Raw genomic sequence first — 24652 nt, 5'->3', positions numbered from 1 at the left:
TGGTAATGATATGGTATAGTGAGCAGATCAATGTGGTATCTTGATAACGGAAATATGGTGAGACACTTCCTAGTTAAATGACGAAGTTTTTCAGACAAGTTGATTTGTAAGTTTGGTTGTTCACACGTCACATTATCAGCTATGTAGATTTGTTTTAATTGCCATTTTGCAGAAACGTTTAGGTTTTTTTAAAAAAAAAGATGGACCAGCTGATGGTATGTTACATGTACTTACCGTGAGATTTTGTTTTGTTTGTTTGTTACCAGGTCATTTGAGGTCAAGAGGTCACCAAAAGAGGCTGAAGAAGAGAAGGCAACTTGAAGAGTTGATGAATAAAGTTGATGATGCAAGTGGAAATGGCACAGATGAGAAAACGTGACATTTTCAGACATGGCATTCCAAAAATGAAAAGGCAGGGTAATTTACAAAAAGAAAGAAATATACAAAATATTTTTGTCAAACAGATGTAAAAAATTTATCAACCTCTGCAAACACTGGCTTGCTAACGAACAACATCTTCAAGTGTAAGATGGATGTATATATGCAATTCTTCAGAGACTTTACAACAGTGTCTGTACTGTAAGCTGATCTATTCTGATATTTTAATTATGAGAAATTTACAAATTTGAAAGTGATTGACTTAATGCAACGCTTAAAGCATAGTCTGTATGTGTATTTACTTTAAAATGCTGAACTGTAAAACTCTGCTGTACTATTTCTGTGAGATGTTTGTGTGGATTTGATAACAGAACTCTTTCTGCTATGTTCATTGGGGACTGTTGATATTTAAACCGCCTACATCGCCTACTTTTTCTGAACCTGTTCATCCCCCAATTCCCTGTCAGGAGGTCCACAATCACCATTGATATCAATGGGTGTTGGGCCAAACCATTTTGGTGAAAGGGTTAAATTTTTTGATTGCTGTACAATGAGCACCACGACTTGTCATTAAAAAATTTCCCTTCTTTTGTAAAGTGTTTGTGCAAATTTCAAATGAATGTTTATCATCAAATACAAAGAGAGAGTAAGGCTGTACTCAAAGTTAAAACAGTCATTGTGTTTTGCGTTCACAAAGTCATATTCCAACATCGCAAGTCATTCATTCTCTCCTGAGTAATACTTGTTCGCAAGGAGAGTTGTAGTGTGTCTCTGTGTACATGTGTGGTGTGCTTCTCTCATAGTGTTTGAGATAAGTCTCTGATATCTGATTGAAGCTGTATAATGTGATCTCATGGTGATCATGCAAGGCTCACTTTTGTTAGTCATTCAGTTACCCATATGCCAAAACTTTTAGCCAGTTTGTGCAACCAGTAGTCAATTCATCAGACTGGTGGAAAATTTCATCCATATTAATAGTCATATCACAAACAGAAATGTGAGAGTATGCAGTGTGTTGCATCATAGACCCTCGAGGGTCTATGGTTGCATGGTGTTGGGAAAGAGTTTTATGTATTACACTCATCAAAAGACAAACTATCAAGTTTGTGTCTGATTCTTGAAGGGGCTCCCCACCCCAACCCCCTTGAAAAAGTTAATTTGGCAACTGTTAGAATTGCATAATTGAATAGATTGTCTTCACAGATGGAGTCTCTTCAACATAAAACAATCAGTGATACGCTATACACTGCTGTTAATTGTAATCTATAGCTTATTGATAATGCCTTTGCCAGTTCGATCGCCAAACCTTGTAGTCGCCATTTTTAAAAATATTCATGGCCATTGGTGAGTTTGCGATCAGTTATTTGAGCCCTGATTTTATGCAGTTCATAACGGAACTGCAGAGTGGCAAATCTAGCCCCAATGAGGAAGCCATTGAGAACTGTAAAGTTGTGGTGTGACTTTATATGCTAGTAAGATAACAAACGCAAATAAAGTGATGCATGCAGGTATTCATCTGTCAGCTTGATGGACACTTTTAACATGTACACAGTGAGAATTATACTTCTCATTGATTTCTGAGTAATTTGGTTTTCACTTCAGGTTGATTGTGATACCATATTTGGAGAAATTGTCCCGACAAAACAGGAACTGTATGACATCGATGAAATCAACTAACACAGTCTTTGATAACCTTCATATCAAATCTAAAGGTTTGGTAACAGAATGTCAAATAAGTTTGTGATAAATGTTTTATGTCGTTAGTTTGAAATGATATTTCAAGATATCCGTGTCATAAACCAGTGTGATCCACAAGGGAAAATACTGTAGCCATAGTGATAAATACTTAAAAGTTAAATATCCGAACAAATTTTTATATTAGAATCTACATCATAAAATTATATCCAAACAATGGAGTGTGAAATGGCATCAAAGTTGTTGAACAACAATAACAAGCAAAGTGACAAGTTTCTGAAGACAACAAAGTTGTAAACAACATGATACCATGCAAAATTACAGGTCTGATGTTTTCATATACATGTATTTACTATTTTAGGAAACATAAGAAACACAGTTTAGAGTGCAATAGATATTTTATTTGTTTTAAAATAAATGACAATCTTTTCACTGAAACTAGAAAGCTGCCTTTTTCACTTTGTCCTCTCCCATGTTTTTTCATAAATACAATAAATGTTATATTATGATACTATTACAGTATTTGTAAATGTACAAAATGACATCACAATCATTCAGAGATTTAAACACTTGCCTAAGTTTATCATGTTCTTTGTTCAAAAATACCACTTGGTGATGGTTTTTGATAATGAAACAGAGTCTGTTAAAAATCTGTTTGAAGTAAATTTTAGCTATCTGTCTGTGTAGCCATTATCTCACAACAATTATGTTCCAATGGACGACCATTACCAAGGCACTTGATACAACTATAAAAAGATCTACAGGATACAAAGTCTAAGAGTTTGTTCAGTCAGTAACGGATTTGGTTTTGTGAAAACAGATTGATATAACTTGACTTCACAGGGATACTCTTTAAAAGACTGCTAATCTAGTGCAGGCATTCCCTTCTGAAGACATTTTGGGAAATGAAGTGTGACTGACAGGTTTTGCACTATCTCTGATTGAAAAACTAGTCGCCAGTTTTGTGCACATGCTATGAAATGCCTAGAACATTTGCAGATTAAACACATGATATCAGCCTGCATTCTGAAACCATGATTCAAATATGAGTTGATCCAACTAAACTTCATCCAAACTGGAGTATCCGCACTTCATGTGTTATTGGAATATAAATTATAAATTATGATAATGTAATTTCCATAAAAAGTTGAACAAGAAGGTTACCCTCGGGAGGGTCCTTGAGACAGCTCTGCTGTGAGAAAAGTGGGGCATAGCGCCCTCTAGAGTTTCAAACTTTTCTTTCTTTTTTTTTCATGATGTCACACAGTGCATGAATGTAAGTGTGTGCACAATTCCCAAGTTGCAACTTGTCAACAGGGTTGCATAAATATCCAGATTTTCATTCCTGTAATTTACTTTTCCTTTGCCGTGGTAACAAGTGGCAATACCAAAAACCCAAACAGACCGTAGTACATGATCAATTGAGTCACACAGCACATTCATGAACTCTACAGCTTTGTACATAATTTGAATGTTAGAGCATCAAACACCTCGCCCTGTATCTTTCAGGTCTGTATAGCATTAACAATGGCACACCTAGTGCATTTCTGTGTTGTCACTAACTTTATAAATCACATTGTTAAAAGTCAGTCTGACTATACACAATTCATCCTACACCTATGTATGTCATTGCTTTTACCAGCAAGTCACATTTCAATGGGGGAAATGCCTGAAAATTTCATTTCACTTGTACACAAACAAAAGTTACCTGAAAACCTAGAGTCAAATGTGATTATACACACCAAATTACAGCCAGGCGGATACAATTTAGGTGCTTGTTCAAACACAGTATTGTTTTACATAATCAATACAAAATCCTGCAACATTGAATCTTAACAGATTTACTGGCAAGACCTATCTGACAGGAAACAAACTAATAGATTGAAGATGATATCTTTACAAAATGTAAGATTGAAAAAGAATGAAACAGACAATTTGAAAATGTTACCATACATTTGACATCATCAAATCTGACATGAGCTTACATTTTGAGCGTACTTCATGTTCATATCCAATGTACTGTATAGTATTGTCAATACATTATATAGTCTTTATTTGGTAATGTCCATATTTGGTAATGTCCATATTTGGTGAACTTACAAGTTCACTGGCAGGCTGTTTTTTTATTTATCTTAGTGTAAAAGTTATGCCCTAATATGGCTACAATATATCCATATTTGGAGTTCTCGTTGTGTACTATGTTGACTCCAAGCCATGGTTGAACAGTCAAGGCAGTTACAGTCTGTTCTCACAGTCTTGTTTGTAAATCAGAGACTGCTGTAACAGAGACTGAATTCTTGGACATAAAGATTTTACCTTCAGAAGAGGACTTTGATGAATTCCTGTGGAGAGATATCTCTGGCACCCTGTAAGTGTTCAACATCTGCAAATTCATCATTTTCTGTCCCAGTACAGGGATGACCTCCGAACTACAAGAAAACAAAGAAAGAAAATGAAGGAATGGATGACATCATGGATCCAGAAATCATCCTCCGAAGACGTTGCAAAAGGTAAGCTTTTAATCAATTACTTTTTAAATCAAATATTAAAATATATAAATACTACCGTATTTTTCTAATTTGTAAAGTCCTAGAGTTTTGTAACAAATATGAACAAATGACACATTGATATCACATAATGTCTTTGATTTCCTGATTAAGATTCAGTTTTCAGGAATAATTCTACAATATTCTGAAGAGAACACAAGCACAGACAGTGATGGTACATAGGTATAGTATCCCTTTAACAAAAACAAATAATATTGATGAATTTATCTAAATATGACATGCAAAATTACACACCTACTGTCAGAGGAAACTAATAAATACATTTACATTTAAGGATATAAAATATAGTTCTTGCTTCTGTAAACATGGGAGCATTGACAAAATTGTGAGCAGTGTTTTTTGATATGGCTTGCTACATTTCTAAGAGATTTTACAGCACTTGAATATGAATAATTTTCATGATTATGATTGGCCGGCAATGGTTAGTCATTTTACAGTGTAATAGCCGTGATACGTTTTAAAGTATTACTCACATTCCAGTAAACACAGTGACATCGATTGCACAGCTTGAGTTTTTCTGCATACTGTTCTTGTTTCTTGTGTCTTTTGTTGAGTTTTCTGTAAATCTTTTGCCAGTCTAAATCATCTTCATAATCCGGTAATGCCGACCAAATCTATCAACCAAATGATGACAAATTTGAACCATAACATTTAAATATTTTATATATATATATATATATATATATATATATATATATATATATATATATATATATATATATATATATATATATATGTATATGTATATATATATATATATATATATATATTATATATATATATATATATATATATATATACACTAATATAACAACACAAAGTAGTGAGGATATATTCTAATTTTCAAGCTATATCAGGTTTTGATGACTTATTGAAGACAGGTTTGATAATTAGATATTATTCCCTAATATTTTTCTTCGTTCAGCAAAGGAAAATACAAGTGACGTAATGACTGTGTCACCACGAGTCGGAGACGAGTGGTGACACGGTCATTTCGTCACGAGTATTTTCTGAGCTGAACGAAGAAAAATATTAGGGAATAATATATATAGCTATGCACAAGCCAAGAATTCGTTATTTTCTTTGCAAAATAAAATAATTTTCCATGACGATTCCGTGTTTAAACTTTTGAACTACTTTAGGAATAAATATCAGTACGCCGTGCACAAGTTGTCAATCATTTCCAGTCTGCAGTCGTCCGTCGTGTGCGTTAGCGCTCACGTTCGTTCGTGTGTGGAGCAAATGACAGCTCTCGGTCTACACGTAGGCTACCTTCCGCAAAGTTATACTCTATTTCAAAGATAGCATAGTCCTAGAAATTTATCACAGACGAAGATACGCTATTTTTCAGGAACAAATATCGACTGAATCTCGACGGCGCGAACACTGTAAACGTCGCGCCTGACCCTGTTTGCAATGCATACGGAACCCATGGTATACGCGACCAGCTTCGAGTTCGTTGTTTCCGCATATTATTCATGTAATTCCTTCAGAATATACAGGGGGTACTCTTGTGTTTACATTGTTCGGATTAGTAATGTCGTAGTCTGTGAAAATATCGATTTCATTACATGACTTTTGATCGTGGGAGAAACATCGGCCGCCATGTTGTTTGTTTACATATTTACGAGCACACCAAAGATCGACAAAAAAAAGGTCCGACGCACCAAAATTGATGACATAGACGCGGGTTGTCGTGACGTAGACGACCAGAGAATAAATCCCGTATTTTTGTTCGGAGACGACAAACTTGGCTTGTGCATGTGATAATATATTATATTTTGTGTGTGATCTGTGTGATAACATTTAGAGATAAACATAGAATTTAATCTGTTCGTGAAATGGCTCTCTTTGAGGCAGGAAAGTAAGTGAATGACTTCCAAAAGCATCTTGATCTGAATATCATTAAGCATGTTATTTCAATACTGTTGGTCTATATTTATTTTGCGCTTATACTGGAGATCTTGCAAAGTTGACAAAAATATTTTCTTGAGAAGTTTGTGTGTCAATGCCACATTTGATTGTAAGTTGCAAATGATCCAATGTTTGTCACTTGCAGACGTGTAATCTGAGCTAGGGAGTACAGATATATTGTAAATAATGAGCACATGGCATTGCATTGCATTGCATTGCATTGCATTGCATGGTCTAGTAGTGTGCATCATACTCCTTTTTAGACACCTTCAAATAGTATTCAGGTAAATGGGACCTTTGGGACAGATATTCGGATTCGCAAATTGTTTTAATACTTTTCTGGTCCACAGCTTGTGGGGTCTTATTGTAAATCTCTTGATGTAAGAAAAATGTTCACCATCTTAGTTTTTCAAAAATTGAAAGTTTAAATTTTCCCTATAGAGTTAAAGGTTGATGGCAGCCATAATAATTATCAAATATCAGTAAATGATAGGTAGTTTGTTTCGTTAGTACTAAACTTTGCATGGTGACCTCTAATTTTTATTTGATTTGGTAAGAGAATGGTCGAATTTTTCATTGAGGAAAGTATGACCAAAAGTTCATCAAGTTTTCCATTTTTGAGATGCATACTACCTTTGTGTTATAACTACCGTGATTGCGGTATGTCAAATTTTCAGAGCATGTCTGCTCAAAGTCATACGCACTTACAAGGTGATTTCAATCAAGCATACCAACTCGGAACTATCGTTTTTTGTCTAAATTTCATGCAACCTGCATTTAATTTGAGGTTAAACATTGATGGTTGGCACCAAAATAAAATGTATGGAAGGATAAAAAAACCTCACAGGATAGAAACAAACCTGTTTTTCTGTGAAATGGTAAATGCACAAATCTTTCCACTGACTGCCTTCATTGACTAGTCTGTTTAATCTATAAGTTGTTGCACCAAGATTAACTAAATCTCTGTGATCCGGTATTCTGTGTATGATATGCCGTAAGCAGTCATCTGGTAGATCAGTTAGTATCATGTCACCATCATCTTCTCTCTGAAAAAATATTACAGAAAAGTGTTCCGATTTGAATCTTGTGATCAACTCATTTTGTTGATGTTTATCTTTCATAGTACAGCTGATCTATCAGAACTTGAAATACTTTCTCCTGGCCTGCCTATTGAGTTGATTAAAGAAAAATTTACCCATTCATATCAGAAATAATACCTGTACTCACTGTGTGACATTTAATTCCAATATGGCTACCTACTATGAGCTGGCATACCCTACTCCACTAATTCACCATTTTCATAGTCTTTTTTGATCTGTTTAACTCAGAAAGTTGTTCGGCAAAATACCAAATTTGCATGAATTGATGTTATACATATATGTATCATATATTATATGATCGAGCAAAATGACTGTGATACTGATGATAAACTGAAAAATTCAACCTGTCAACGAAATAACATTATACTGATTTCATGAATTTTTCTGTAATTTTGTGATAAATTTGGATCAAATGGACATAACTTTTCAATGACTACAATTTTTGACCATAATTTTGGGTAAAATCTGGAAAAAATTATTCAGATCTGAAAAAATTTGCAGGCTATGTTATTTTCTGTAAAGGTGACAAAAGTCGACTTTGGTACTCAAAGGGTTAACTACTTTCCAAAGCAAAAACTATCAAAGGCATCACACTACCAGCCACAGACACACAGAGATGCATTATTGATATATATCCACCAACCCCATCTGTATACGGGAAAATGGAAATAGCAGAGAATTGTTTGTTTGTGCTGTTTTAATTTTTTGCCATCTTCATTTTTACAAGAAAGCACTCCATTGCAGACTTTCTTCATCTAATGTCTACTAGCAATTAATCTCCAAATACTAGAAAAGGTAAAGTTAGAAAAACATCCTTGAAATTCTTGTAAATGCTATATGTGTAACAAGTTTATTAGTTTAAAACTCTTTGTTTATTAAACTTGCAATACAAGTGAACTGATGTTTTATGGTCTGTGGTCAGACTCATCCAATTGTGAATAGGGGTGGCAGGACAAACTTGTAATACAATTGAACTGATGTGACTATTGCTTTATGGTCTGTGGTCAGACTCATCCATTTTTCAATAGGGGTGGCAGGACAAACTTGTAATACAAGTGAACTGATATGACTTTATTATTTTATGGTATGTGGTCAGACTCATCCATTTGTAAATAGGGGTGGCAGGGCAACTGTTACAAAAATCACCAAATGTTTCACTTACTGCAGGGAATTCAACACTGGACAATTCCTTCCTCCATTTCTGTACTGTAGCGAGCTTCTTTTCCCAGACTTTTGCACTGCCAACATGTCGTAGTCGTCCATCAATAAGGGCTTTCTCCACCAATTTTAACAGCTCTTCAACTCTGCGAATATTCTGCGACATTTCTTCAACAGCTGTCAAAATCCATACAAAACTAAATGTAAGTTTGATACAAAATGAACATCCAAGACAAACCTTTAGCTGTTAACTTTTCATTTCATTCATAGAAATAATGTATGAATATCTAAAATCTGAAAATAGCCTAGGCCTCATGTAAATTGATATTGGTCTGATTAGCCAGAAACGAAAGCCAAATGCAAATAAATGAAGAATATATTTGCACAAATCCGAATTCTGTATCTTAAATTTGTCAATTGATATACCATGTAATCTTAGTATGCATATATTTATTGGCAATCAAGTGAAAACACATACCCATTACATGCTTTGAATTTGACCTTTAACCACCATGGTTTTGCCCAAAGCTTTTGTTATTTTTGATGACTGTGGACCTGTCTTTGAGGAACTGGGGGTGTGCAGGTCAAAACATAAAGCGCTCGTTTGTGAGGTTTGCAATGGTTGACTTTGAATTAGAAAATATTTTGGAGATTTTAAAACTACGTACCATGGTTGACCATTTGACCAATGACATTGAGGATGTGTTTTTGTGTCGTACCACTGACATCACTGAATTGTAGTGTAATGATTAATTCCATGACCTTCAAAGTAATCACAATTATTAGATATCAGTTTAAACCAGATTTTATCAGATAAAAATAAGTCACAAGGATAACATTATCAATGCAGATATTTGTACTGGCATTCACAGTCACAACATTTAAAATGTTTACAATCTTGTCCAATTTCTAACTGAAGTGAAGGACAACACTTATTTGACTTTGTATATGCACCAATCCATGATATCATATCAAGGACAAATTTCCTCATGGCGATGAGAGAAATTTGATAAATCTTTACATTAGTACAGATAAGTTATCCCTTACCTTGGAAACGTAATTGAATTTTCTGGGATCCCTAGCAACCAGACCAAAGTCTAACTTCATCATCACCTCTGCCAGGTTGACAAAACCATGGGCAAACTATCACAAACAGAAAATCAAAGATTTCAGATTGAATAAGATGGTGTGTAGATTCATTGAAGTGAACAAAACATTGCAACACATTATTCTGAGTGACTACCTTCTTGAATTATGGGAGATAAACAAACACACACGGCACAGGGAAAAGGTACTGGACTATGCTATGAACTGTGAGGGCGCTAGTCACCAAGGTGGCTTTTAGAGGGACACAGTTGCTATCAGTTTCATGTGAGAAGTTATGTACGTTGTTCTACTGACGTACCAGAATTTAACATATTTCAGTGAGCAGATACAACATGAATAGTTTTCACATGAAACAAAAATAACTGATGGAAATATCGAGATGGAAATTTTTTTAAATATTGACATCATGGTTGGTAACATAATAATACCGTCAATGACGCTGTACCTTCTCTAATGTGTGGCCAGGTCAGGTAATTGGTTGTTGGCATGGAGTTGTTGGTAAATAGTTGATGATGTAGGGGCATGAGGTGGGATATGGACCCAAAGAACCCAAAAGATGATTAAATATATCAATCAAAAAAATTCTAAGCTACAGTATAAACTGCCTAAAGATAGTTCAATGTGGAAAAAAGTTAAATAATTCAGAAATAAGAATTAACAGTCCAAAATAGTAATGACGCACTTCCCTACTGACCTGAGTGCATGTGAAATACACAACCTGGCATCTGTAAATTAAATGTACCGGAATACCAAGAGATCATTTTAAGTCACTTTTAACTGTTTTAAACGGATTTTCCAAAGAGTCCTGTGGAAATGATGAAAAACGCTTATCTGGTATTGTGTTTGTAAAACTCATGGCTGATAATTGTCATAGTATTGAAAAAAACTTGAAAGTGAAGAAATTACTGTTTTGATAGGCATATTTACCTTGAAATACATGACCGTGTAAAGAATATATGCTAAAAGTGTTTAAGAGTAAATTTCTTTTCAAACAATAATTAATCTGTGACCAAAGGATTTTATTCTTTGAGTTTACAAATTCAAACATTGCAATTTGTTCAATCATCTTGTGCAGTGCAAAATTTATAAAATGACTGAAAAATTAAAAATAATTGGCAGAATTACAGTCTTTGTGATGTAAAATTATGGGTTGACATCACGATAATTGTTAATCTGTTCGAAGTACTACTATACTATAATTTAAATTAAAAAAGAAAAGTTCATGCAGAAATGGTAACATATATTGTCAGCAATGTAGTGTTAATTTTGACTTTACATCAAATATGCCTTTGCTGGATACCAAATATATAGGGCGAAATATTAAAATCAGCCATGTTCAGCAAATCCACACAACAGCATTGATCCTTTTCTAATTTGATTTGATTTGCTTATGTTATCCTTGTATGACAGTCAGTACAATATGGAACTTGAACACAACACAGTGAATAAGTATGCTGTAAATGAAATGGTGTGGCTGCATCCACATGCAGCAATAGGAGTGTCTTTGTCTCTCACCCCTCATTTCCAACCTCTCCCATCCCTGAAAAAATAGTTTGGTCTTATATTTATAATGTTAATAATTTCTGTATTTGTTAAAATGTGCGCATCTCAAAAACTTTTGATCATAAACATTTTCATTTTTTATAGCTGACCAGTCAGTTAACCTGTTTATTTGAATATTTGCGCATTTTTCCTCAGTTTTGACATTTTCAGAATACCTTCTTATTCAATTTGTCATTTTCTAAAAGTTAAAATGCTCCTTTGTGTGGTCAAGCTTTCCACAAGCATCAAATGTGGTACTTCATATAGGAAGGTCTGCCTCTAGAGGGCGGGCATCATGAACAGTGTTTGTTAGTTACTATATTTCCTCCACATAAATTTCTGATTGTACTGTAAACATTGAACATGGCCGACGTCCGATTTTCCTGTCTAAAACTTTCACTCATTTTCGTTCATATGACTCTGAAACTCCAGGAAACGATTGGCAAGAAAGAGTTATCTTGAAATATTGAGATACTCGCCGATATTTTGCAAAATTAAATGAGAAAAAATGCAAGGAAAATGCCGACTGGCTAACATCTGCAGATTATGCAACAGGCCCATATCACGTGAGGCCATGAGGGGATATCCACGCAACTCAGTACCAAACACTAGCGCACACAGAGTGAGCAAACACAAAGTGAGTACCCCTAACGTCAGCTCAGTAGTCTGTAATAGATTGTAGTCAACTAAGAAACCTTGGAGAAAGGCTTAACACTGGCTATGCCGCTAAGTCCCATTTGATTTTTGTCACAGCTCAAAATCGTCTCCTACACCTCAACCTGAACCATGAACACCCCCACCAGTTTATGATATGACCCATCACAATAGCATGACGTCAACGGATCTTGACAGACGGAAGTATTGACAGACGGAAGTAGTTGACACCAGCATACTGGTTTTCAAATCTAATACCTTCTCTGTCTATAAATAGACACGAGAAGGTAATAAACCATGTAACCCTATACCTTATCTTGAACTGATATTATTAATGTAATAATGTACCCCTCCTGGCCAATAATAGATGTTATCATATACCTACATTCACGTGCCTGTGTAAAACTATGGGAGCAAGCGCCCTCAGATCCGTGCATTTTTTTTACATATCATGCCCCGGCCCGGTGCCCAAATATGGGCAATCGCGTGCATTTCCGAACTATCTTGATTCTTGTTACTACGCGCATTGCTATCCGCAAAAATTCCATTCGTACACACAGCCAGCGCGAGATAAGGAAAACGTCTGCTCGCTCAGATAGTAGTTGCGCGTGGCGACAGTGGAGCCGCGCCGGTAACATCAGCTTTTATTTCTAAATTCTAGTGAAATCCTGTGTATACTAAATGCGTGCCTGTTCAGTATAAATTACAAGAAACTGACATCACGCTTTTGTCCTTCTTACACCTCGATTTCAGCCTTGATCTCTGTTGGTCACGTAATAGTACGCATATTGCTTTGCGCGTTCTAGAATTCTGCAGGTAAACAAATGACGTCATTATGTATGTCAATCCGCGACGGGAAGCGGCCATCGTATTTATGAAAACTAGACACAAATGGCGATGAATTTTTGATATCGCACGCATTTTTATCTCCTATACAATGTTGAATATTATGTAAACTACATATTTATCATTCCATAAGGTATATGATAAAACCTTTACGGCCCTGATACGGCTTTTGCAGCCCTTGGTCGTACGGCATACGGGCCCGAGCATGCTAGGGCCCTTCCGCCGTACGACCTCGGGCCGCAAACCGGTATCAGGGCCGTAAAGATTAAAAGCACACTTTGCACAGCATAATGTACAAGGCAAAGCCAAATGCATTATGGAGTGCAAAATTTGCTTGAGTCCATTATGTGCTGGGAGGGATGCACTCTTGTTATTATTTTACAGTTTTGACAATGTCCAAGGAATCTGTAAATGTAGAAAACATATGGCACCACAATACCGGATAATTGGATACATTATCAGTAATAGTCGGGGGTGGGGGGGAGGGGGGGAGGAGGGGTGATACCACAAGATTCACTGGTACTTACAAAGCTATAATATACATCTGTCTATAACCCAAATCAAACAAAACTTTCCTGTTAATTATATTGGAAACATCCAATTAGTAGGGATGAAGAAAAATACAAGTTGTTCATGGGATGGATTATCGTACTCACATCACGTGGTCCTTTTGGAACAAATATAAACAGTGGTTTGTTGGGACCTGGAGGGGAAAAAAAACAATAAATATCCTAAATTATTATCTTTTCATGTTTAAATCAGAGATGAAGATGATCTGTTATTGTTGTTGTTGTACGGGAGGAGGATTTGAATCAAGGGTCAGTATCTTGATCTGAGGTTTGTGACTACAAACTTTTTAGGTTTGGATAAGGGACACTTCTAAAACTTTATGAAAAAGAAGATAAACCAGACCAATGGCCTAGACTGTAGGACCATGACTTTAACTTGAAACTGGTTGTACGACAATCAAATACAAAACACATTTTTTTTCATCCCTGATTTGAATTTGTAAGAATAATTGGCATTTGTGAATTAAAGACTGCTTTGTGAATAGCAGGTACAACATATTCAAAACTATCTCAAAGTGTCTAATGAATGTCTTAAAAATAAGCAAGTTCACTGCAAATTATAGCATTACAGGATAAACACAATCTGTATACTAGCACACCATTGCATTGTGGGTATTTTGAATATTATACTCCATTCTATTGGCTTACATTACTTTTTGAAAGCTCTATTACAATTTCTCAAATTCTTCAGTATTGACATGTATCCAGCTCCTGTCTATCCATGCTAGTATGTACTTGTACAGGCAAGTACATGGTGATTGGTTTTGGGCCAAAGCACTGACCACTCAAACGGTTAAATTGGTTGATGTGAAATTTATGCAATCTCCTTACTTTTCAGTGGAGTTTGAGCAGCTGTTATTTATTACTATTATGGCCCTGTACCACCTTGATGATTTAGCCAGTGTAACGTAAAAAAATTTGGCAAATATGCTGGGCGTATGTTGAATACATATTGGGTAGTTTTGTATAATTAAGTTAAGAGCACGCTGAAGCACGCCGGCATATGTCATAATATGGCGAGGTCGTCAAAAAGTTTTGTGCATGCACAAAACTTTTTGGTGTATGCCAGCGTATGGCTCATACCAGCACACACAGGCCATAAGTTTTACGTAGGTTATGGGCTCGTTGACACACGTTCACATATTATGCTACTTGTAAGTTAATCATAAGTCGAAACGCTTCGAGATAGTTGTCTAGTTACCCAAAACATATTTTGAACCTATGAGTACGTAATGAATATGCTATATATACGCCATAAATTGAAAATGCATCATTAGTTCAGCAAGCCAGCGTTTTAGAGAAAGTTTGAAACGTCGGCATACGCTGGCTAAAATCATCAAGGCATGACAGGGCCCTTAACAACAAATAACAACAGGATAGTCATAGTGAATATTTCATCATAGGGAAGAGAGGATAAATCCACCGGCCAAGTAAATTACTCTTTCTGCTGATTCTACTCAACAAAAAAATTCAAAATAACATCCAAGATATTATCATTCTAATACCTTCCATATACTGTGTCTCTTCTCTGTTGTTGTCTGTGTTATCCATTGTTGATGTTTTGTTATCTTTTACTGCTGGGATTTTTTTCTTTCTGTTGATTTCCACTACAAAGTGATCATGTAGCTCTTGTCTCGATTCTGCCGATACGATCTTTGTGTTCACTAATAACAACCTGGTAAAAAAGATAGAATGTGCTAAAAACTTCAAGAAGAAAGTAAGAAAGAAAGAACAAGCTAAAGAAAAATAAACAATGCAGTATGTATGTATGTCTGTCTGTCTGTCTGTCTGTCTGTATGTCTGTCTGTCTGTCTGTCTGTATGTATATATGTATGTATGTGCAATAATAATGATAATCTTCTTTATTCCACAAGAAAGAAATCAATACAAGTGTATGTTATGTATGTGTGTATTTTAATGCTGTCTGTTTGTATGTACAGTGTATGTTACATGTGTATGTATGTATGTATGTATGTATGTATGTATGTATGTATGTACGTATGTACAATGTATGTTACATGTGTATGTATGTATGTATGTATGTATGTATGTATGTATGTACAGTGTATGTTATGTGTGTATGTATGTATGTATGTATGTATGTATGTATGTATGTATGTACCGGTATGTCATTTTCCATACTGCCTGAGCCACTTTCTGGTTTTGATGATGCCGTACATTCCTACAGTGCTCTCACTGCTTGAAGTCATATCCCGATACATATATATATTTATATCAAAGACATACAATCAACAGCACTGTAGATGAACTGTTTCAATGGATGATGTACTGGTAAGTCTCAATTACCAAGCAAATGTACAGTACATGAATGGTTTTTCAATGATCTCACTGATTGGTCGCAGTGATGGAGTGACGGGGATTGGTGTGTCATTGTACTATTTCTGTACAAATATTTAAACTGAGTAATGGGATATTTATCCAAATGTATGATACATGCTTCAGCAGCTAATATTAAAGTTGTTTGGAAGAGAATGTAAATTAAGAAAAAAATTAACTTTAATTTATATTTTTTTATTTTTTTTTACTTGAAGTGTTTTTACATTTTGTATTTTTTTCAGTATAAAGTTTTGTTCCTGTATTTTTTAATGTAAATAGTGTAAATGTTGTTTTACTCGACACTTTGTGAGAAGAGCCAAAGGCTGAACAGTTTATCGAGTTTAAATAAAGGCTAATAATAATAATAATAATAATAATAATAATAATAAAACACCCTAGCCCTTGTGCACAGACCTTACAGGACCTTAGTTGTTCTAGGAGCATACAGAACATCAAAAGTCCCAACACACTGAATGGACATCCTAAATCCCAACATGGCGTAAATGGAATATCCTAAGTCAAAGACCCATGCTAAGAATGTGGACTATACCACAATTTTCAGGGGGGGATGACTCACATAGCATGAGGATAAAATCACACACTCACAGACAACAGGTGGCTGACTCTTTCATTAGTCATGGTTTTCAAGCAGTGCATTATGGGTATCAGAGGATGATGATGTCAAGCTGCTGTCCTCACATGACCTTTGGAAATAGGTATCTATTTTTACAAATTATGATCTTGTCAGTAACCACACAAAATACTAATTGTTTTTTTTTCCCACACGTACACCTATTAAGTTAATGAACAAATCATAATGGTATCTGCACTGCCTTTTTAAACTTAATTCATACAGGCAGTTACTGAATAGGATCAAGACGACAGATCAAATTCTAATGATGCACACATCACAGTTTATGGTTACTTGAGATTGTACTTGTTTTAATGGTGTTAAACCTCAAGTTGTACAAATTCTGCTGATCATGGCTGGTGTGGTGATGAACTATAGAAATTGGAATGAAAAGAGAGTAAGTTTCATCTTTCACAGATTTTATCATCATGTGTCGATGACATCATCTGGTTTCTATTTTCATGAAATCTACATGACTCTACATTCATTGGTATGGATATACTTGTTTCATCATCCACTCTGTCAAGGCTGGCTGTATTCACTGAAATTTGAGCTGAATGGTGATCGGGGCTGATTTTCAAAAAAAATCAGCCTAATATTTTGTCTAGCACCAATATGTTGAACTTTGAATACCACATATGTCAAAAAAAATATGGATTTTACCTGTAAGTGCATGGGGTAAAGAAAATGGCCTTATACACAATTTTTACATTTTAAGACCAGAAAGGAAGGATAGAGTACTGCAGACTTGGCATTATTCATTTTTCCACTGATTTGATAAATTTCAGTGATTGTATTTCATACATGAAATAGTTTTAACAAGAAAGTACCAATACTTAAAGGGAGCATAAATATTCCTTACAAAGTACTGAAGCTGTACAAAGGGAATCTAGTGATTGGTCTGATATTGCAAAGATCAGAAAATTAATTAAGTTTTGGTGTGGTTCTAAATAAAAGATAGAATAATGAAAATTTCTTTGGTAACTTTAACAGCATTATGGGTAACATAAAATAAAAACAAATTTATTTACATAAAATCTTCATAAAATCTTTCATAAGAAAGCTTTAGAAAAATGGAAATTAAATATTTTGTTGACAATTTATACTTCAATTCAACCTTTGCTATTAAACAAAGCAAAGCAAAGAAAGAGCAAAGTTTTGCGTTTTAGCACAAGTTTTGTAATATTTTAATGAAATTTATCATAAAACAGGCCCAAATACAAAGTTTGGACTATGGACAAAAGTTTTGTGATATTTAAACCCTTTCAATGCTGTAATTTTTCCCACCAAAACTTTAGTGTAACATTTTACCAATTTTTATGAATTTTCCTGCAATTTTTTTGATAAATTTGGACAAATTGGACCTCACTCTTCATTGTCTACAGTTTCTTATCAAAATTTTTGGCAAAAATCTGAAAAAAATTGACTGGGCTATATTTTCTAAAGGCAGCAAAAATTGACATTGGCGCTCCAAGGGTTAATGGAATTTATCATAAACACAAATACACTTCGCCGTCTACTACACGGATTGCTCAGCACGGGTCGTTTGTTTTGATGGAATATCTGATGGCCAATTGCCAAAAAACTTAAAAAGTGATGATAAAAACTGATGATGAGAAGAACTCCTGGAATGTTTCATCCATCGGATTGGTGTTGGCTTTGAGTCAAAGTTATATGTAAAGTTACTGATATATCACAGCCAGTGGGAAAGCTTCATCACTTTCCACAGTTAAAACTTTATTGCAAAGCCTTGAACTTTGTTGACAGCAGTGAGAAAAACCCCTTTTTGGTCCAACAAAAATTCTTAAAATTTAAGAATGATTGAAAAGCTTCTTTCGGATCTTTGACATCATTTTCAAGTCACAGAGGTCAACATGACACTACTTTTGACTAATTTGCTTTACGATAGTGCAAGTAGTACCGGTATATCTTCTGGGAACAAAATGATGTTAAAGCCAGCTGTATTATTTGGAGGAATTCAAGACACTTTGGGTGAAAGTTTTGGCTATCATAACTCAGCTTTGTGATGATGCTTGCTTGGATGAGGGCCAGAGAGTGAATCTGGTCGCCATGACAACACTTGCATCACAGCATCTTTGTGTTTCAGTAAGCTATCAGCTCAATGCTATGTGATTTTTTTTCAAGACAGGATGTTGGTAACATGACCCTGGTCTATTTTTAGTCCCAGCCACCGCCGCTCAGAAACAAATAATGTAAATATAAACCATGATACCTGAAACATTGAGAGAATTTATTCTTGTAATTTCATGTTCATTATTTTCAATAAAGTCTAAATACGCTGACATCATACATCCGAAATTTGTAAATCAACTATAAAATTTATACCATGCCATTGAAACTTCAAATTCAGTTCTCTGACAATGTCAAGGTCCCTGAAAACTTTCTGACACCGGTAATGAGAAACAAACATTGTATGCCAGTGTACCATAGTTATATTATAACAATTTTGTGTTGCTATGCATGCCATAGATGAATAGTGGCACATCATGAAAGTGGCGGTCTCTTGTCAATGTTGTGGTGTCACCAATAACACAAGTAACCAACAGTTGCCTGATATCTCTAGCTCACTTCATAAAATTAAAATACAAAAACATTGATCTATAAATCACTATACAGGCAATTGAAAGTTTTTTGACATGTGAGTAAATGAGACAATAACAGTCAAGTTGAAAACATGACAGTCATTGATGGCTATAAGATTATAAAAACTTAAACACTCCACGCCATCAACATCATCTGGTAAAAACCATTTTAAGAAAGGAGGGGATGGATTATACCACTTTAATGAGAACGGCAGGACAACAAAAATGTGTAGCTATTGTTTACAAAAAAAATTGCAATTTTCAGATGCAAGATACAGTCGTCAAAATTATTGAAAAGTCATAATATTTGACCCAAAAATATTGAATCATAAAAATGAATTTAAAATTGTGGAACATGCTAATTATTCTTCCTCGTGTGGATTTCATGTAATAACAATTCTTCCACTGGCCATGTTTTGCACCATATTGAAATTTTGAACAAGTCATTTTCAGATCATCAGTCAAACAATAAAATCAGTCACTACCAAGAGAAACACAAGGATGTAAGAGATACAGAGAAATACAAAAACTAAATAGAAAGATAACAGTATAGTGATCAATTCACTCACTTAAAGCCAACTCTTAGAAAACTCATTCCAGTTAGCAGTCTTGCTCAATTTTTCCATCAACACATCCATCTTTCTAGAGACAACTTATCAATCACCACATTTATACACAAAACAGTACGACCACCCACGTATCTTTACTAACATTTAATATTCTCTTCTCTAAAACTAATAAGAAAAATATCCGGTTTTGCTTTCTTCTAATATGCCTGATTGACATATTTAAAGCCCGAGAGAGTTGTAATTAACACCGTGCATAGATATTATGTAACGTGCCACAAAACAGGTACTTGCACAAGGCGCCCCTGAAATTACTGTGGTCGTTTCCATGGAAACGAGCTCGCGCTCCTCCAGGCTTCCGTTTACGCGTTGAGCGTCGCCAAATGGTCCTAGCCTGTGCATCATACATCAATCGTCCGTCATACCAGAGTTATCGTAACGAGAACGACAAATGGCAAATTCTGAAGTTAGTGTTGATTTTTATGACAGAGCGTATTTTGCAAACGTGAATATTGCGGTAATATATTTAGTTGGACGACTGGAAAATATGCCGAATCACGGATAAAACTAAATTCCATACATCGCGTCCACATCTATAAGTGCATCATCTATCTTCAGTGTTGGCTGGGTTGCCAAGCTTTGTGGCGCACATCTCAAAACGACACAAACGCAACACAATGCAATATGTACATGCAATATTTTTAGACCAATATGATAGATAGAAACTCGTCTGCGCTTACCGATCTTTCGCCAGTTTTCTGATGTGAGTGTTTAAATTCTCACGGAGAGCGAGGAGCATTTCCCAGCCTTTCTGTGTTCGGACCCAATTTTGACCAGGTGCACGCCAGTCCAGACCCAAGAACGGCATTCTGCAGCTGTGCGCTGATCGCCTTTGTCGTATGGAAAGTGATGTTGTGCTTTGCTTGCCGTCGGATCAAATCAAAATAAAACTGCGTGTTGAGCTGCCGGAAGCAACGTACAATGTTTTGGTCGAATGGATGTTTGCGAGTGGTAAGCTGCGGGTCGTCATCATTCAAAAAAAGTCACGCGGACATGATATAAATGGCGAAAATCATTTCCATGACATATTTTTGTGAAATCTACGGTCATTTACAAAAATACTTTACGGCAATATTCGCGCGGAAATGAGTAATACTAAATCAGCGACTGTACGCGACACCTCCTTTTATTTATGGTATCAACCGGCAATGTTTATTATTACAGCTGATAAGTCACGTGACTGCCTCTGTGGGCATCACGGCATGCGGCAGGATCTAGCTGCTGGCAGAGCTTTGTGGCTACAAGCAATCTTCTGTTGTTCGCAATAACGAAAACTTAAACAGTATAGTATTCTCCGAACAATCCACTGCAACTTGATTTGTAATGTACTGTTAATAACAGTGTAGGATTTGGGTGGCGGTGGGGTGCACATATTCTACAGAGAAGGTCATGGCACTGTGACAACAGAGACACAAACATTTACGTACATGTACCTGTATATATATTACACACTCATACACATATGTCCAAGCACACATATACGTACAAAGAGACACACGGGGGGATATATATATATATATATATATATATATATATATATATATATATATATATATATATATATATGCAGACATATATATATATATATATATATATATATATATATATATATATATAATCGTATCATATTATTTCAAAATTATGTATCATACATCACAATTACGTACATACATACATACATACATACATACATACATACATACATACATAAATACATACATACATACATGCATGCATGCATGCATGCATGCATACATACAACATACATACATCATGGCTGCCTGCTGCTGCTGCATGCTACTGTTGTTGTTGTTAATATTGATTGCTACATGGTAACAAATCGATTCCTCTATATCTGGCTGACCGTTGAGGGCTCGAGTAATCCCCCTGATTATTTCAGCCTGAGCTCTGAAAAGTTTACGTCATAGGATAAAAATTTACTCTGAAATATTTGTGATGAAACTGTGACCATGCATATTCAGTTTACGCGGACAAATTATCAGGAATATGCAATTTGAAAGTCAAGTAGTTTTCAATCGCCCATGTCAAAAATTCAGATTGCACTTCTGTTGCTTGGTTTACATAGACTCTCGAGGGTCTACCGTTTGAAGCTTATTAAAGATAAAGCATGTCATATCTTCTCTTCTTCTGATATAAGATTTATATCATGGCAAACAGACAAGCCCGATAAACCAATGTCTCGTCGCCGCTTGCAACCAGCTCTCGGTATTCGAATTATTATTTTGAGATAAACTGCAGTTGCAATCATACTAAGAAAATTAAGATTTGGCGATCAGAACTACTGTGTGTACGCACGTGACACGGTTCAACTTGGTTAATTGCCCCGAGTTGAAACGCGTGCCGCGGACACGTCCAGAATATGGCAACAGAAGGCGCACATCCACAGTTACTATACCTCGTACTCATGATAATACTTGTTTGTTAGGCCTAACCTCTGTAAGAAACGCATACAGTTGTTTGCACAGGTCCCAGTAGGGGTAACAGCCCTGGTACACCTGCACGCCAACAGTTTGGACGCAGAATTTTATTTCCAACGACGCGGCGCAACGCCACCATAATAAAATACTTCCGGTATTTTAATACACAGGTTATATACATGTTATGACGCCCAGTCCAACGTAGGCCTATCCCTCTGCGCCTTTGGTTTAGCACTGTTGCTATGAAAGTTATGCTTTATGAATCAAACGGCGGTTAAAAACTGCCCACTTAGGCACGGTGGCGTATTTTCAGAGTTTTTCCCCCAAACAATTGATAACACCAACCTGTTAGATCACCTGTCGCTTCACAGACCTTCAGTAGCATGTCCAGCGCGACCACACATACGTACCGACACTGACAGCGTTGCCGAGAATGTACGTCTCACATGCACAGAACTGTTAATGTATGTGACGGACCAGGCACTCGACACCCCAGCGTTGTCATGCACTTTTTTTAGCTCCATAAAGTTTTTCAACAAAAGAAATCAAACTCATTAATGCACAGGTCTGCATTTTCTTCCAAAACAAATGTCAACGGTCCCCTAAAAAGGCGACTCTAAGCCGACACCGTGAGTCATTCATGGTTGCCGAAGGTCACGTGACGTTCAGGTAAACAGCTATCAACAGATGATGACCATATATGGAAGTGTCGTTCACGAAGTTTTTGGACCCGAGGATTCTCTGGTACCTGGATCGAAATGCTTACCTTGGACAGCAAAGGAACCTGGGAGAAAAATAATCGAGTCATATCAAAGTTTTACCAAACATGGTCATGTTTGGAACGTGCAAGGAGGCGATGAATATTCATATTTTGCAAGTAAAAAGATTGTGTAACTCATTGATCGAGTGACATTCGAATATAATGATCGATTATGCCCACTTGTACGTACAGATGTGTGTATTCTATTCTCGCGGGATAGCGCTTAATTAAATTTGCTCGCTACGATATCGTGAATGAAGTCCAGCTGTCGCAGTGAGTAGGCCAGTGGTTTACAACGGTGATTCCAGTACTACCCCCGACTTCATACTGGAAAAGTCATTTTGAAATTCGTCAAGAGCAATCAGGCATCTAAGTTGAGTACAGAAAAACGGCCATGCAAATTTTCCTGTCTGTTTTCATTTTGATCGTAATGACTTGTATTCAAAATTCTGCGTCCAAATTTTCATTCTGCATTTTTCAGACGCGTTTACAGATATAAGCGACAATTATCAGTGATTTTTATTTTTCAAAACAATGATTGAAAGAACACTCATAATACATAGTAGCAGTCGCCTCGCCTTCAGCGCTTGTGCTATTCCAAATTTTAATGTAGTCAGTCATAGACCATCGAGAAAAAAAACAGCATGGCATATAGGCCTACCTTGATTAAAGGAAAACAGTAGTCGGAACTGCGTCTGTGCGATTTTCTTGATTACAAAAATTGCATTTCATGCATGATATCCACAGGTGCTCAAATCAACCAGTGATCGCGAAGCCCCCAACCTATGTACGTTTACAGGGGGCTTCGCGATCACTGGTTGATTTGAGCACCTGTGATGATATCTAGGTGCACCTCATCATCATAGCTGCAACAATTAAATTATATGGTGTAGATTATGACAAACATGTTTTAACTTTCATCAATCACCATTGTACCTTGGATACAGTGTTCACATTGGTCGTACGGGTCCCATACGACCTTTTAACAGTGTGCCCTTCGAAGCCATGGGGTTCTGTCATAATATTTTCTGAGTATACATTTGACTTGCTTGAAATCAACTTCATAATAGTATATATCGAAAAAAACAGCTTATTGCGACCCGGCCTGATTCCAACAGAAACAAAACAAACAAACAAAAACAGCAACAACAAAAAACAAAACAAAATTAAAACGGTTATCCGAAACGGTGAAGATATTCACATCAGGCGCAGTCGCAAAGGACGACTTAGATAGTTTTCTTACTTGCCTCACTGACTCATCCGGAGGACTAAGGGAGCGTTAATTTTTAGGGGTGGGAGAGGGTGGTTGAAAATCGGGGGAGAGGTTGAGTTATGGAACATGTGTATATAGCGATGCAATCACAGCTACAATGAAAGACAAGTATGCACACTGAACATCGTTTTATTCTGTTTAAAAGTCTGCGAACACTACAGAAAAATTGCTGCCTGAAACAGTGCCGATTGCAATGGTGGACAAACAACAAGCGTAAGAGTGCAAGCTTTAGCAGAGTTACTATGATCATTGACCTTGTTTCTCTAGTGCCTATGGTAGGATATAAAATATTGGCTATTGGTGTCACTATGTCACTAATGGCCTGAACAAATTGTAAGTAGAATAGCACGCACTGTGCGTATATCAATGTAGAGTTTGCAATCTTTGATGGCACGAGTCTAGAGTATAGTCTTTTCAACTTGTAAAAATCTGTAATGAAATCAGAATAAAAGTT

General features: G+C 35.9%; 2 protein-coding genes across 4 annotated transcripts in view; one reads left to right on the top strand and one right to left on the bottom strand.

The window, feature by feature from the left end:
• LOC139134077 (tRNA dimethylallyltransferase-like) overlaps positions 1–2662 on the top strand; it is a 31883-nt gene extending 29221 nt beyond the window's left edge. For both annotated transcript variants that reach the window (XM_070700980.1, XM_070700979.1), the window contains exon 10: positions 267–2662. In XM_070700980.1, coding sequence (XP_070557081.1) covers positions 267–379 — 113 coding nt within the window. In that variant the 3' untranslated portion in view covers positions 380–2662. The remainder of the gene's footprint in view (positions 1–266) is intronic.
• LOC139134078 (F-box only protein 32-like) lies at positions 2453–22806 on the bottom strand. 2 transcript variants are annotated; one of them, XM_070700982.1, is made up of 9 exons: positions 22511–22806; positions 15036–15205; positions 13618–13664; positions 9860–9955; positions 9481–9574; positions 8817–8989; positions 7415–7600; positions 5114–5254; positions 2453–4502 (listed from the first exon to the last, which is right to left on the bottom strand). In XM_070700982.1, the coding sequence occupies exons 2-9, from the start codon at positions 15079–15081 to the stop codon at positions 4392–4394; spliced, it is 894 nt and encodes a 297-aa protein (XP_070557083.1). In that variant the 5' UTR covers positions 15082–15205; positions 22511–22806; the 3' UTR covers positions 2453–4391. The 2 variants fall into 2 exon arrangements, with proteins under 2 accessions (XP_070557083.1, XP_070557082.1); XM_070700981.1 differs by lacking the exon at positions 22511–22806 and adding an exon at positions 20408–20850.
• Positions 22807–24652: the final 1846 nt, after the last annotated feature.

Source organism: Ptychodera flava, chromosome 5, assembly GCF_041260155.1.
Source record: "Ptychodera flava strain L36383 chromosome 5, AS_Pfla_20210202, whole genome shotgun sequence".
NCBI lineage: Eukaryota > Metazoa > Hemichordata > Enteropneusta > Ptychoderidae > Ptychodera > Ptychodera flava.
The sequence above is the reverse complement of the archived record's forward strand: the minus strand, read 5'-3'. Positions and strand labels throughout refer to the sequence as shown.

Excerpts from the sequence above, each read along its gene's own strand:
- LOC139134078 (XM_070700981.1), bottom strand. The coding sequence starts at position 20,535 with ATGCCGTTCTTGGGTCTGGACTGGCGTGCACCTGGTCAAAATTGGGTC. Across the intron at positions 7,601-8,816 it reads CCAGTGTTGAATTCCCTGCA|AGAGAAGATGATGGTGACAT; the intron begins GTAAGTGAAACA and ends ATATTTTTTCAG. Across the intron at positions 4,503-5,113 it reads GTCACTGTGTTTACTGGAAT|TTCGGAGGTCATCCCTGTAC; the intron begins GTGAGTAATACT and ends GTTTTCTTGTAG.